The sequence below is a fragment of the Mirounga angustirostris genome, unplaced genomic scaffold, assembly GCF_029215605.1.
Source record: "Mirounga angustirostris isolate CCGP_5_RB_7025 unplaced genomic scaffold, mMirAng1.0.hap1 SCAF_15, whole genome shotgun sequence".
Classification (NCBI taxonomy): Eukaryota; Metazoa; Chordata; class Mammalia; order Carnivora; family Phocidae; genus Mirounga; species Mirounga angustirostris.
The window spans coordinates 64060486-64077104 of record NW_026991723.1 but is presented as its reverse complement, the minus strand read 5'-3'; the positions used below and the strand labels follow the sequence as shown (position 1 = coordinate 64077104).

Genomic DNA, 16619 nt, shown 5'->3' with positions numbered 1-16619 from the left:
AAATAAAAGAGAAGAAAACAACTGTGCCATTAGCACTCATAGATAATAGCTGTAAATTTTTAGTTTATTTTGTACTAGTCTTTTCATATATAATTATGAATTTGGGATTATCTTGCAACACACACAAGGTGTCTTCTTAGGGTCATTAAATATTCAGACCCACAGACAACCACAGGCTACATTTGGCACTGGTCTACTTGGGAGGAACCAGAGCTTGCCAACAGGGGAGCATCACGTGCTCCCCTACAGCACGTGCCTTCACAGTGGTCCAGCAGAGCTCTAGAGCTCAGGTGCAAGAGACCATAGACACATCAAAGGATGCAGGAGCCACCGTAGCTTAAAAGCCTCATGCCCTACAGGAGCCGACATACGGTGCAGCAATTTCAAAGGCATAGCCTTCAAGGTCCTACAATGGATGTGCCAAATTTCCGAGTCATTGCACTTAGAAGTCCTCGCATGGCACCTCCTCGGGTAATTACAGTTCTCGGAGTCCAGGTGCAATTCACCCATCAGGGGTTAATCTTGCCTAGCAACACTGTTGATGTATCACCACCTTTTTCTTTTTCTAGGGAAACAGACCCAGAAAATTAAAAGGTCAGATTCCCTTGTAAAGGGGAGAAAGATTTTACATGCAATAACTATAGACATTTTTTTAGCCCTTAAAAAAAATCTTAAGATTAAATCAAAAGCCTGTTTCTTGCTATTAAAAGTGTTCCAAAAATACAACTGCCTCATAATGTATTTACATAATTCCCAAGTACTGTGTATTTAGCTAGTTCCAAGTTTCTCATTGAAACTATTGCTGACATGAACATCCCTATACACAAACACTTGTATTTATATAAAACTGATTATTTCCTTAACATAAATTCAGGTACTGGAATTAATGACCGAGTCTGAAGTTTATGAACTTTTAATACATCTTACTTCGACTAGAACTGTATGAAGGTGTCTGTACCTTCAACAACATGGTCTATCTTTCTTTAAAACATTTGCCAATTTTATATAAAGGAGGAAATCCTATACTTGTCAAAATTACTTTTCTTTGATAATTGATGAGTTTAGAAATGTTCAGGCACACAGTCATTTTGCTGTTCTGTTAATTGTCTATTCCTGTGTTCTCCTGTTTTTACTTGGGGAAGCTCATTTTTTTTTTTTAAGTATTAAGGATACTTACATTTGAGTCTTATATCCTGTAAACTTTTTGCGGTCTTTTTCTTTTGTTAGAAATGCTTATTTTTAGGTAGACAAGTCTATCAAACCTTTTCTATACTCTTGCATCAACTTTCATAAGGGAGATTGTTTTTGCTACTGAGGGTGCTTTTGTGGGTGTGCATGCAGACTTTCTAAGTGTTTAAAATCCATATTTTTCTTGCTTTGTAATGTGCACTCAGAAGCTTTCCACTTATTTTTAGACTCTGGGACATTTTATAGAATTATGGATTTTATATTCCTTTAAAGTTTGAAGGAATTTATACTATAGCTACATGTCCTCAGTAGTATTTTGCGAGATAAATTTTAGATATGTTTAAAAATTTATTCTGTTTTTATTCACTATTCAGCTTTTCTACATCTTTTTAGGGCATTGTTAGTAAATTATCTTTTCATAAAATATTACCAATTTTATTGAGAGGAAAGCATTTATTGGCACAGAATTGTAAATACAATTTATTTTTTTAAAAAGATTTTATTTACTTATTTGAGAGAGAGTGAGCAAGAGAGAAAGAGAGAATGCACATGAGCCAGGGAAGGGGCAGAGAAGCAGACACCCCAATGAACAGGGAGCCTGACGTGGACTTGATCCCAAGTCTCTGGGATCATGACCTGAACCATTCAGGCACCCTGTAAATACAATTTAAATAGAGTATAGACTTTTTAAAAAAAATTTTTATTTATTTGACAGAGAGACAGCGGGAGGGGGAACACAAGCAGGGGAGTGGGAGAGGGAGAAAAAGGCTCCCCACTGAGCAGGGAGCCTGATGCGGGGCTCCATCCCAGGACCCTGGGATCATGACCTGAGCCGAAGGCAGATGCTTAATGACTGAGCCACCCAGGCACCCCTAGAGTATAGACTTTTAAAACATAAGCAAAAATACATAAGCCTTTAACTTTTTTTTTTACTTCTGCCTTTCTTATATTAGACTATCTAGGGGGTTGTACATTTTACCTTTCAAAGAATCTCATCCTGATTTTATTTGTTAATTCTATTGTTTTCTGATTCACTATTTTTTTTGTCCATAATTTTTCCTAATCTGTTTCCCTTGCTTTATTTATTTATTTTTTTAATGGAAAAAAATCTCTCTAATTCCAAGAAGTAATTACAGGAGAACCTAGGCAATGCTATATATCCTGGGACTAGGAAGAAGCGAGGAAAATACATTAGTAAGTCAACAGATCACTCAGAGAGTGTCTGAATACACAAGAAAATGATATGCTTCTGAGACAGAAAGAAACCAGGACGTGATTCCAGACTAAGTCTACTGCCTGCGGTTCCTGGAATTCCAAGTGGAATCTCGTTCTCTTCAGGTACAGGAAGTTGGTCTGTGATCCTGAAGAGGGTGAAGAAGTTTCCAGCCAGGCTCTGTGTTGCCCTACTTCTAAACACTTCGTACATGCCAGACACTGTGCTGAGCCATTCGTATGAACTGTCTTATTCAAGTCTCATGACAACTCCATGAAATAGGGAGTCCTGTTATCCCTCTGTTTTTTTGAGGGGAGGGGCAATAGAGTGACTCGCCCAAAGTCTCATAGACAGGATGTGAATCCAGGTGTGTCAGACTGCAGAACTTGTGCTTTTAACCACCCCAACATACCACAGTTTTATCACTGCTGACCTTAATTTTAATTGCTACAGCATAGTATTATCATTTAAGGGCGGGGGGGCAGTGGGTAGAGCCAAGGATCAATGATCAGAATGAATTTAAAGTACTATGACTCATTATGCCCATATTTTTTCTCCTCAAAAATTCTATTCCATTTCTCATCTTAAAGCAAGCAAAACATTTGCATGGAAAACAATACTTGAACTGAATGTCTGAGCCATCGGTATATTTCTCAGCATGCCAGTCAATATTTTTTTTTAAAAGAGAGGGGAGAGGAAGAGGGTGGGGGAGAGAGGGGGCAGAGTTGGGGGAGGCAGCTCTTGAAAGAGATATGGGGAAATGATAACTGATATTACATCCCAACTAATCTGACCTTGTAGCCTGTTCAGACACAGAAAGGTTTATTTTAAAACACAATGTCATTTTTAAAACTGAAATTAAAATATCTGAGGGTTAAATCACTTTACCAGATAATACAGATCTGTGAGCTTTATGCTTTTGAAACAGTTTCCCTCAAGAACAGTCTAGCCATTTTTTTTTTTTTTTTTGCCTCATGAGAGAGAAGAATGAAATAAATGAAGGCAAAGTTACAACTGAATTGGATGTGATGTAATATGAACACAGCCGGAGCCACCAAGAATGAATCGCAGCAAACTTCAGGTCAAGCGATTTCTCTCATCGGCCCCTCTGGAAGTTCAATCAGAACAGCAGGAGACTCAGGCCCAAGGGAGTCTATTCCACTCTGATCTGAGTCTTTATATCAGCCCCAGCATTTACATTCAAGACCTCGTCTGAATACACACAACCCCCAGCACATTTTTTTCAAGAGCACAGTAGCTGTTCTTAACTAACATGTTAGCCAATCAAGCCTGTTTAGAACAGTCACACTAACTTACGAAATGTATGTGTGTGTGTGTGTGTGTATATATATATATATATTTTTTTTACTTAAATTCAGACACCAAAAAGCAAAAACCACCTATAAAAGACAAGACCTATTTTAATGAGATTTTTTTTTTTTATGCAGAGCTCCATTCACTGTTTTGGCTGAAACAGGACCCCTCCCCACTGCCCCCCCCCCCACACAGTAAGGCTGCTGGTGAATGCCCAGGAAGGGAGGAAAGAGGAGAAAAGGAAGACAGGAAACGTTATTTAGGATCTGACAATAACAAAGGAAGTTTATTCTGTACTTACAATAGCAGTTGGGGTGGCAGCCAGCACACAATAGAGCACCAGAGGGGTGATGAAGCTTTCTTCCTCTGACCCCGGGTAAGGCTTCATTAAGTCTCCGTCCTGACAGAAGAATCCTTGGATATGCACCTGAAAAGTGTCAGTGCATTCGAAGTAGTAGGCAAGCAGCACTGTCCCAGCCATGATGACAAGCTGAAAATACAGCATGGCCACACAGAGACATTAGCAGGTCTTCCGAGCAGCGCTCGCCCCGCAGAGCACTCTCCCTCCATCACCCCAGCAGCTCTCCTCCTTTTGGTATTGGCAAGTGTGTGCGTGCCTGGCTCAGCATGCTCTGGGCTGGGGAGTGTGTGCTTGCTTGTCTGCCTTGTACCATCTGTTATATAAACCTTCCAAAAATAATGAACAGCTCCCATCGGAAAGGCAGACCACAGCAAGGCTTAGAGAGAGACCTAGCTTCTGCTGTCATCCTCTTGGAGGATGCATAGGCACCACAGCAATATTTCCATTGGGGACAGAGGTGAAAAGTCAAAGGGCAGTGGCATAAGAATTGGTAAGATGTAGATGTGAGAAATTTCATAAAATATTAGAGATAGACTTACCTTCTTATAAAATATTAGAGGCAGGTGAATCATGAATGAATGAACAAATAAACAGGAAAGCTAAAGCCTAGAAAGGTTAAAGCCTAGAACCACACCCTAAATTACTGGTAGGGACGAACACATGGTCCAGGAATCCTAGATCAGTCACAGCGGCCACCTTCTCCAAAAAGGTGCCTTTATTCCAAAATTCTTTCCACCAGTAAATCCAGGACTTTCCTGATAACATCTTATCATAGACACAGATCCTTCATAAGGTTTAGATATAAAAAGGGACATAACTAACCTTTCATTTCGACTCACAAATGTCCTCGATACTCACTAACTAACCTTTCATTTCGACTCACAAATGTCCTCGATACTCACCGAGGTTTAGATGTAGCCTTTAGTAGGTATGAGAAGTTGAGGGAATATAGAAAAGCCAACATTAGTTTTCTCATTCATATTTGGAAACACTAAAATGCCAAGACGGTGATAAAGGTAGATAGAAAACAGGTTTTTGAGGTTATGAAATTACAGAAAATTAAGCTGGAAGAGGTCCTGGAGATCTTCCCCTCTAAAACCTTTATTTCATAGATGAGAAGGCTGAGGCCCAGCAAGGGGAACTGAACACTGCTGAATTATCCAACAAGTAAACTAAACAGATACTTAGGTTGAGAATCAGCAAAGCAGGGAAATGAAAATGGAGGGAAAAAAATTTTTTTAAGTGTTGATTTTTAAAAAAAGTATCAAAGTAATCATTATAGGAAAAAATATCCGACCTTGGGAGGATGTCTTTGTACATTGTTTATGGCTTAAAATTGTTTTTGCTTGGAAGTACATATGGGGCAATGAGGGGGAAGGAAGGGTTTAGAAAGGCTAAAGTTCTTCTTTCAGCCCTGGAATGACTAACTCAAAGTCATAACATAGCTAGTTAGTGTAAGTCTGGGACTAGAAACCCACATTTTCTGATCCCCAGGAGAAAAAAAAAACAAAACCCACCTGTATCATGGCATCAAAATTTCACCCTCTACAAAAGCCTAGAGAGTTACTCTCATGCAGAGAGGTACTGTTGGGTGTTTTTATCTGTTTCATATCCAGTTCTTTAGCCACAGCATTGCAGAGAAGCCCTACACTCTGCCCACTCTCTGAAACCCTGCATAGCCTCTACTTGCGGGATCTTATTCCTGCAGTTCCGCCTTGTTACAGCTGAAAGCATTCCAGGCCTTGAGTTGTAGTGGGTCTTAAGTGTGAACTCCTAACCATTCTGCTATAAGGGTCTTTGTCTTTGGCCTCAACCATTGCCACCTTTCTTTACCTCCAGGCCGGTCACAAATCACACTTTCCACGTGCTGTCCTTCATACACGACTTGTCTCTGGTTCTACAAGGACTATATTCTACTCTCTTGTATTTCCTCCCTCTCTTCCCCAGTGGATCTTCTGTCACAACTTCTGGCCGTCTAGTCATCTCTGGATATTCCCGTGTGTCTCTCTGAGCCTGAGAGTATTTCTTGGTGATTTACCACATGTAAATCACCAGTGCTCGGGCCAGCTATCTGTGTTGTTTCAAGCACTTTCTTTCTTTTCTTTTTAGCCCCAGAGAAGAGATTTGGATAAGTATGAGACAGAGGTGCTCCATAATGGGTGCTCCTGCTGGCAGCTCATTTATAAAGTTGAGGCCATGAAGTTTCTATTTCTTTTGTGCTTCACTGGTCAACTGAGCTGACCTGATGGGAAGGAACCTAGTCAACTGACCTGAATGTTTTGGAGCTGAGGAAATGCTATGATTCCCATAGTTTGGGGGGAGCTTTCCCTCTAGGGCTCTCTGTGCCTCCTGCATAGGCCTGATCTGAGATTTCTAGGTGTCTCCTCCATGTGGCTGGAAACATAATTCATCAGCCCTTGGGAAACAACTACTTGGAGAACAGGCAGGATCTACAAGAGCTTTTGGATGAAACAAAACCAAAAATGGCATCTAGCTTCCTCCACTGAGGACAAGTGTCAGATTTTACTGGGCACCTCTGTGTTACCACTTCCATTTAAAAATGGGCGGGATGAAAATGAAGTCCATAAAAGCAAAAATATACACAGGTAAAAAGACTCGCCAGAAAAACGTAGACTAGAAGCTTTTAGAACATAGAACCGTCTTAACTTCAAATACATCAAAATCAACAATAATGCCAACAAAAAAGCCTAGGCCAGTATGCCTAAATTTGAAGTCTATAGAACAAATCTTGACTAGCTGCCTGGCCAATTTAATCCTGTAAGCAGCATTAAGAGAGAACTGAATAAATATGTGAATCAGTCAATTTCAGGGCATAAAGTAAAGAACAGAGAACCTCAGAGACTCAGGGTGGTACGGGAAGGTAGGAACTTCAGCAGCCTAGTGGACAGAACTGACCTGGCGGCATAAGTCTACTGACCCTGATCAGCCTCCCTGATCAGCCAGAAACCCCTGCCTGTCATCTTTAAGTAATCCTCAAACTCCCTGGAGAGGCCCCCGTAATACCAGTTAGAGATGCACAGAAGCAAACCCAGAATAATTCAGATTTGATTTCTAGGTTTCTTTTCTATTGAACATTCTCTTGTGACCACATATTAAAAAGAAGCTTTGCGGGGCGCCTGGGTGGCTCAGTTGGTTAAGCGACTGCCTTCGGCTCAGGTCATGATCCTGGAGTCCCGGGATCGAGTCCCCCATCGGGCTCCCTGCTCAGCAGGGAGTCTGCTTCTCCCTCTGACCCTCCTCCCTCTCATGCTCTCTGTCTCTCATTCTCTCTCTCTCAAATAAATAAATAAAATCTGTAAAAAAAATAAAATAAAATAAATAAAAAGAAGCTTTGCATTTACTGTGGGAATAGAAACACTACGTTGGTTCTGCTTCCATGAGCAGAGAGGTCCGCTTTGCAACTCATGACAGCGCACAATTGGCCATCAGCGTCCTCCCTCCTTCCTCTCTATCCTGGGCCATGATCCATCACTGTCTAGGTTTGTGTTGCTGGTTCCAGCTGACACACTTGGCAACTCTGTTGCCTTCTCCAGCCCCATTTAGGGATGCATGGAGGGAGGCCATAATGTTGGTGTCACATGAGCAGATGGTGAGGCTGTGCTGGACCCAAGCGCTGGTGGAGGGTTGATGATATCCGTGTGAAAGGAGTAATTATGGCTGTGGGTGGGGAGGAGCTCACGTACCAGGGTTTTTCCTCAGCTTCACTTCTCAAGAATGACAATCCGATATATAAAAATGCATTAAATCCTGACCATTCTACAAGGATTCAGAAGGCAGATGCCAGCAATATCTGAAATCCTGCCTCTCAGGGTTGAGAGCATTGTGGTTCTATCCTCCAACGATTAGAGAAAAGTGAAAGTCACAAAGAGTGATAATGGGGAAGGTCACAAAGCTGAGGGAAAAGGCTGAGATGACAGTACATTTTCCTTCGGTCTGTAAAGTCTGGAGCAATTGTGGACACTAATTTATATGACCTGCTATAAGCTCGAAGAATGGGGGAAGAGGTAATGATGGTATGACTCATGACAGCGAGTGAATATGCATATGTGTGAGTGTGTGTGGACACATGTGCGCACTCCTCCAGGAGCATGGGAGCAGACATGTGAGGTTGGAATGAGAGCACTGGTCTGGAGTGTAAGGGGCATATTTGAAACTGGGGAAGCCCAGTCTAGGTGACTAACCATCTCAGTTTTCCGAGGCTTGAGGGGCTCCTGGGACATGGGACCTTTCAGTGCTCAAACCGAGATCGTCCCAAACTAACTGGGGTGCTAGGTCACTCTACCTGAGGCAATGAATGTTTCCCTCCCCAAAGAGGTTTCTAATTCTGGTTTTGCCAGGAGCTATCAAGACCATTGCAAATTAATCAGTCAACCAACAACTGTTTGTGGGAGCTGCCTCTGTGTTCAGTCCCGAACTAAGAGCTGTGAAGATGCAGAATCCTTGGACATGCTCTCTAACCTCAAGCAATTTGTGGTCCAACTGGTGAGTGCTCAACACAGGAACCAGACAATGATCTGTAGATCTGTAGGAGGGTGTCTGCCGATCCCCAGTTGGGGTTCATACGTGGCTGCCTGTGCCTTGGTGAGCTTATAGGGAGGGGGTTGACAGAATAGGTAAAGGGCTGATGCATGGAAGAGAAGGGAGTACAAGGGGATGGACAGGGCAGCATGGGGTCTGTTTAGGAGACTGGTTTTGACTAAGCCCCATGGGCATATGTTCAATTCCAAAGAGAGCAGGGATAAAAGAAACTCAGCAGAAGGAGCACTGCATCAGAGCTTAGATGATAAGATTCGGCGTGGTTGGGGCGCCTGGGTGGCTCAGTCGTTAAGAGGCTGCCTTCGGCTCAGGTCATGATCCCAGAGTCCTGGGATCGAGCCCCACATTGGGCTCCCTGCTCTACGGGAGGCCTGCTTCTCCCTCTCCCACTCCCCCTGCTTGTGTTCCCTCTCTCGCTGTGTCTCTCTCTGTCAAGTAAATAAAATAAAAAATAAAAATAAATTAAAAAAAAAAAAGATTCGGCGTGGTTGTGATGCAGAGGGTTATGTCTTAGTGAGGACTCCAGGGAACAGTACATTTGAAGGACTTGCATGTTTTTCATATTAAAAAAGAGCAAGCCAAGCACAAGTGTTTGTAGCTGCACACAGGGCTGGGGTGGGAAACCCGCAAGTAGGGTGCTGATGGAAGTGGGAACCAAGGTCGTAAGCTGGAGGGGAAACGTGAGAAAACTGATCATAACCCTTGTGAGACCTCCATGGGCACCTCTAGAAGTAAGTGTGACACCCTTTGAGAGGGGGTGGAAGTTCTCCACATAAACAACAGAGGCAAGAGCCAAGAAAGAGGAGGAGATGGAGATGGTGACGGTAAGGGTGAGGATATACATGATACATATGTCCCAGGTACTGTCTAAGAACTTTACATACATTAACTCTGCTTCTGCCCAATGACTCTGCATGGTAGGTGTATTATTATTTCCATTTTACAGGTGAGGAAACAGAGGCACAGAGAGACTACATGAATTGCATAATGTCACACAACTCACAGGAGGGAACCCAGGATGATGACTAAAAATGATGCATTTCTCCACACAAACTTAGGTGGCCTGTGGAAAATCAGGTCACAAATATGTCAGCATGACATTAAGGGATAGACTAGGTGCTACAGACTTGAGTAGTTTATTCAAATGTTTCCTAGTGTCAGTTTCCTTATCTGTGGGAAAGTTAATAACTAACTCATAAATATGCAATGAGGCATGTTTATACATTCGCATTTTGTTCCAAAAAGGAGTTTTATCAACCTCCATCAAATAAAGTAAGCAAGCATTGGTGAGAAGTTGGAACAGAAGAAGAAAGGAAATAAGTATGGAGACAGAATTACATCCTGGAGTATAAGTTTTCTAACAGTCAACACAAACAAGGAAATGCTGGTCAGTTGCACATTTCACAGTCTCTGTAAGATAAAAACGGACCAATGGTTAAAGAGAAGTAGAATCCTTCTGATATAGTGACTAGAGCAGAATTCTTCCTGGGTTCTCATAAAGGGTATGGCATGATAAACAAGGGCTCAATGTGAAGAATGTGGAATAGGATGGTGCTGTTTTTTATATGGGACCCCATGTCAATTCTTTTTTTTTAATGTATTTTTTTTTTTTTAAAGAAAGCCGTTTGTTTTTTTTTTAAGATTTTATTTATTTGACAGAGAGAGACACAGTGAGAGAGGGAACACAAGCAGGGGGAGTGGGAGAGGGAGAAGCAGGCTTCCCGCCGAGCAGGGAGCCTGATGCGGGGCTCGATCCCAGGACCCTGGGATCATGACCTGAGTCGAAGGCAGACGCTTAACGACTGAGCCACCCAGGCGCCCCTAAATGTATTTTTTAAAGATTTGAGAGAAAAAAGGGGGGGCAAGCAGAGGGAGGGGCAGAGGGAGAGAAAGAATCTCAAGCAGACACCCCCCTGAGCTTGGAGCCTGATGTGGCCCCCAACCCCATGACCCCGAGATCATGACCTGAGATGAAATCAAGAGTCAGAGGCTTAACTGACTGAGCCACTTTTCCCCAACCCCACCCCCCGCCATGCCAATTCTTAACATAGACTGATGACATCGCATCAAAGCAAAATGCACAAAAGCAATATTGTGGGATAGAATGGAGGAGGGGGGTATTACGGTACAGTCTAGGTTGAACTTGAGAGAGAGAGCACAATGAAAGGCTAAGAATGTGGGACACATTTCTTGGGTTGGAAACTCACTCTGCTGCTAACTAAGCATGGGACTTAAAATCTTGTGCTTCAGTTTTTCTATTTGTAAAATGGGCTAATAATGCTGTAGCATGAGAACTGTGTATTAAGCTGTATATTAACTGTGTATTTAGAGCAGTGTCTGACTAGGAAGAATGGACCAGATTATATATACTTCAAGCACTCCTTCCTAGGTATTGTTTCTCTCAGCTTAGATTTTTAGAAACTATTGGGTAGCAGTGAATTGGAGACTATTTTCTAGTAAGTAACCTGCTAGTGAAATACAGACCTGTGGTTTTTTTTTTTTTTACTGATTTAATTGTTTGATATACTTAAATGTTATTATTAGACTAGTGGAAGAAACCTTTAATCTCTGTAGGACAAATCTCTTAACTTCTCCACATCCCAGTTCTTACGTGAGAAAAATTGTGCTACTTTTCAAGGTTTAATGAGAACTGAGGGTATTATACATAAATAGCAACAACAGTATTTTGGTACATAGTAAATGCTTAATAAATGGTATCCTTAGTTATAATTATACTCATTTAGTATTATTGAATATTAATATGTCCCTTATTATGTTGGTTTTCCGAACTGCAGGTCTGAAACCATTAGTGGATTGTGAAACAAATGTATACAATTTTAGAGTTCAACTAGAATTCTTTTAGTGAAAGAGAACAGAATAGAATTGCATGTATCAGAGTTTCACACATAGTAAGAGCGAGTATTTTTATATGAAACTTGTTTAGTATATAACATACAGGCAGAGGAAGTGTGTATAATGCAGTGTGAAATGTATTTCTTACTATGAGAGTAAAACAAAATCTTACAATAAAGCATGATTTTATTTGATACTTGTCTGATAGTGTGCAAGTTCCTTATACTATAGTGACTAAGATACATAGGTTCAAATCCCAAATCCACTAATTACCACTGTATGACTTTGAACCAATTACATAACCTGTCTATTCCTTAGTTTACTCACCTGTGAAATGAGTAACTCACTCCTTACATGAGAAAGGAGTTCTCATTGGAATGGTATGAGAACTATATGATTTAGGATATCGAAACCACTTAGCAGGTACTCAACAACTATTAGCTGTTATTTCATTAAAACTTGGGTAGAGGGGCGCCTGGGTGGCTCAGCTGGTTAAGCGACTGCCTTCGGCTCAGGTCATGATCCTGGAGTCCCGGGATCGAGTCCCACATCAGGCTTCCGGCTCGGCAGGAAGCCTGCTTCTCCCTTTCCCACTCCCCCTGCTTGTGTTCCCTCTCTCGCTGTCTCTCTCTCTCTGTCAAATAAATAAATAAAATCTTAAAAAAAAAAAAAAAGCTTGGGTAGAATATAAATTTTTTTCTGAATAAGCAAACAATACCACATGCACCAAAGTATGTAAGAGAATATAAAGTCACCACATTAGCCAGGACTGAATAATCAGCTAGTTTTTCCATCTACAAAATGATGCTTCTTGATAAATATTGTATCTCCACAAATAAGAGTTTTTAAGAGCCATGTAACTATTCTTAGTTTTGCTATTTGCAAACAGTATTATCTCTCAAGATATGAAGGAATAAAAATAAAATATTAAACCATCAATTAATTCTCCTTTGTCAGTGTATTTGACCCTTATTTGACCTTTATAGTTTTATATTTTCTGAAAGAATTTTTGAAAAATTTATTTTATTGTGGTAAGAACACAAGATGAGATCTACCCCTTTGACAAATATTTAAGCATGCTATATGGTATTATTGGTCACAGGTGCAAAGTACAGCAGATTTTTTGAGGCTATTCATCTTTCTTAACTGAAACTTTATGCCTTTTGATTAGTGATTCTCTATTTCCCCTTCAGACCTGTGTCTTTTAATTAATAGGCAATTAAGCTGGAGTTAAGAATCTGGAACACTTACAATGGACCAGTTTGTGTATGAGAATTCGCCCCCTCTTCTTTATTTTTTTTTTTTAAAGATTTTATTTATTTGACGGAGATCTCATCTCTTTCTATGGATTCTACTCTTATACTATTCCATTGACGCTTCCTATCACCACTCTTGGCCCTGCATGCGCCCCTGACCACCAACCTTGTGGTCCACAGATACTCCAAATGCCGTAAGTCTGAAATGGAGTTTGGCATTTCTACTTTTTTTTAAAGATTTTATTTATTTATTTGACAGAGAGAGACACAGCAAGAGAGGGAACACAAGCAGGAGGAGTGGGAGAGGGAGAAGCAGGCTTCCCGCTGAGCAGGGAGCCCGATGTGGGGCTCAATCCCAGGACCCTGGGATCATGACCTGAGCCGAAGGCAGACGCTTAACAACTGAGCCACCCAGGTGCCCCTCGCCCCCCTTCTTTAAAGAGAACAAAGATATACCCATAGCCAAGAATATGTGGATGAAATGAGATTGTTCAGTCATTCAACTAATATTGAGTGCCTACTACATGAAGACATTGGGGGTATTTACCTGCAACAAAATTGAATAACCAATGATAAGACTGTTAACAAAACAGACGTGATCACTGAACATGTGCAGCTTTCTGTGGGGGAGACAGATATTATAAAAGCAATCCCAAATAAAGGTTAGTAAGGACTCATTGACTAACTATATAACAAACTATATAACTTGAAATGCACTATCTTACATGATACTCATGCCTCACTGTGAGATGAGTTACTCTCATTTAAAGAAGAGAAAAAAAAAAAAACAAAGAAGAGAAAATTTATTCAAGCTCATAGACCTAGTAAAGGGTGGATGTAGGATTTGAACCTCTGGTGCCATTCAACCACTCTTTTATACTTCAAACCTGCAGTTAGCATAATGAGATAATGTCTGTAAAATGCTTAGGGTAATGCCTAGCACATGGTAAGTGCTCAGTGCTTTCTCTTGTTCTTTGAGGGCTATTTACTTTTTTTTTTATAAAGGAAAGAACAAGTTTTTATTTAAACTCCAGTTAGTTAACATACAGAATAATATTAGTTTCAGGTATACAATATAGTAACTCAACACTTTCATAAATCATGCTTATTCTTTTCAATGCTTTTTTACATGGCTTTGACGTAAGAGTGGGGGTTACCTGAGCCTACCCCCGCCCCAACCACCACTCTCCTTTCTTACTATTTAAAATCACTACTTTCTCCTGCCTCTGACCATTCTTTCCCTGACTCTCTTTAATTTCCCTTCTCCGGTGCCTGGTTTGTACAATAGTAGTACCCTCATAAGATCTATCCTTACCCCTCTTTTCATTTCCTTTCCATGCTCTTTTCTTGGGAGATCTCATCACTTTCTACGGATTCTACTCTTATACTACTCCATTGACACTTCCTATCACCACTCTTGGCCCTGCATGCTCCCCTGACCACCAACCTCATGGTCCACAGATACTCCAAATGCCGTAAGTCTGAAATGAAGTTTGGCATTTCTACTTTTTTTTTTAAAGATTTTATTTATTTGACAGAGAGAGACACAGCGAGAGAGGGAACACAAACAAGTGGAGTGGGAGAGGGAGAAGCAGGGACCCTGATGTGGGGCTCGATACCGGGACCCTGGGATCATGACCTGAGGCGAAGGCGGATGCTTAATGACTGAGCCACCCAGGCGCCCCGGAGTTTGACATTTCTCCTTCCCTCAACCTGCCACTTCTCTTGAGTTTCCCCAACTTGGTAAATCCAATCAATATCTTTTCAGTCACCCATGTTAGAATTCTTAATGTCATCTCAGACACTTCCTTAATCCTTCACCTTTTTCACTGCTCCTCATGCCATACCTGGTCAGTTGTCAGGTCTTTCTGACCACAGTGCCCCTCCTATTTATCATATTTTTGTTCTGCCAGCTGCCATGTTCTTATTCAGGCCCCCATATCCCACCATGTACACATATCCCACCATGTACACTGAAATCTTGTCCCACCTGCTCTTGTTGCCTTTGGGATCTCAACCCTTTCGTGCCATCACCAAAATTGCTGCTAAAGAGTTACGATCCTAAGACACAGGTATGATGATATCTTTCTACTTCTCCCAAATCTTCAGTGATAGCTATTTCAGGTAAACTAAGCAATTTTCTCTCTATTGAACACACTGGGCTTTGTCCTACCCATGTTTTGGTAATGGAGAGAAGAAGCCTATCATTTGAACAGAGAACAAGCCAGTAAACCTCATCAGGCATTACTCCTCAGGAGAAAATACACAGGTCTACCTCTCATTCTGGGCTGCCTATGCCTTCCTGCCTGGCCACTCTTTAAAGAACAAATGTAAATACAACATTCTTGTCCTTTTATCCCCCCATTTCTATCTTCCAGCATCATGTTTGTTATTTATTGAAAAATATGGAGAACTGTAAAGTGTATAATATTCTAGGTAGATTTACAATTACACTAAGGAAAGGATAATTATTGAGTCTAAGTTAAGCTAAATTGGGCCACAGGATTTTCTCTTTGATCTTCTGCCATTAGGGATTTTTAAAAATTCAATGACATGGATGAATATAGCAACACAAAACTGGCAAGCACAGCTACTATCAAAGAAAGCAGAATAAAAATTCAAAATGCTTTTGTCATTTGAGAACATTCATTAGTGATAAATGTAAAGTTCTACAGTAAGGCTTTGCTGTTCAATGACTTCAGGGTCTAGTAGAGTGCAAGGTCCAGAACTCTGGTATGGGAAGCTCACCAACCTTGCCCTTTATTGGCCCTGCACTTCCCCAGGGCTGCCTCAGGCCTCTGGGCGGGTGGGGATGGGGAGGAGGTCAAAGTTCAGTCGATGTTAAATGTGTGAGAAAGTGAGAGTGATGACCTGAGGAGTCAAGAGAAGCCTTTGAGAAGAAAGTCCTGGATGACTTTGATCTGCATTTTATTTATTAGCTACTTATCAGAAGTAGGTAAGAGAGGTGGATGGAAGCAATGCATAAATGATCGCTATGGTCTAAAACTCTACATTCCTACTACCTCCTTTGTTAAAGTAAACTAAGTCGATTTGAGTGCTAATCTCAAATTTCTTAGCAGAAGCATTGTAAGTCAGCAGACAACTACTGAATACCAACTATGTGCTAAACCCCTCAGCTAGTGGTAGGAATGTAAGGATGAAGGAGTTCTTTGTTTTACCAGGATATGAGCAAGTGGTCAAATGATAGGTATTTAACACTGGTTAGTTGTTATAATTGGAGGACGGATGGATGGGTGGAAGGATGGAAGGATAAATGTGTGGAAGGATGGAAGGGTGGATGGATGGATATGATGATGAAATAAGCAGAGAATATTAACTGTGACAGACACAGGATGAGACAGGGAAGGATTGTGTCAGCAGTGACGTCTGAGCTGGTTATATGGTACCATAGAAGTTTATGGCCTTTGGAACTTAAAGACCCAGATGTAGTACTAAATGCACCATTTGCTACCTGTATGGCTTCAGGTAATGTACAAAATCTCTCTGAATCTCAGTTTCCTCATATGTAAAATGGATATAATAATATATACAAAACACTTAAGTGTGAAAAGTAATATATGTAAAAAGTACTGTTTTAAGCTCATGGCTTATGGTACTTGCTGATAAAGGGGAGTTCTTGGCCCTCCTCAGCCTTCCCATAACAGAATAAACAGCAGAACCTGTTTTCTGGAAAACCTAATACATAAAGAGTTACATAAAAAGAACTGACCAATCAGAAACTCAACAAAATTTAAACTGTTACCTAGCATATCAATATGCAGGGGGCCTACTCTCCTGTAGAAGGGTAGGCAAACAAAGTCCTGGTCTGCTTAGTTATCAAAGATGACATGAAGGATTGGAGAAAGGAGACAGAAAT

The 16619-nt window shown here is 41.0% G+C and overlaps 1 protein-coding gene across 1 annotated transcript in view; it reads right to left on the bottom strand.

Annotated features, from left to right (window-relative positions):
- Positions 1-16619, bottom strand: part of PLPPR1 (phospholipid phosphatase related 1) — a 115746-nt gene that overhangs the window by 39263 nt on the left and 59864 nt on the right. Inside the window, exon 2 of the mRNA XM_045881992.3 lies at positions 4017-4205. Within this exon, the coding sequence (XP_045737948.1) occupies positions 4017-4205 (189 nt within the window). The remainder of the gene's footprint in view (positions 1-4016; positions 4206-16619) is intronic.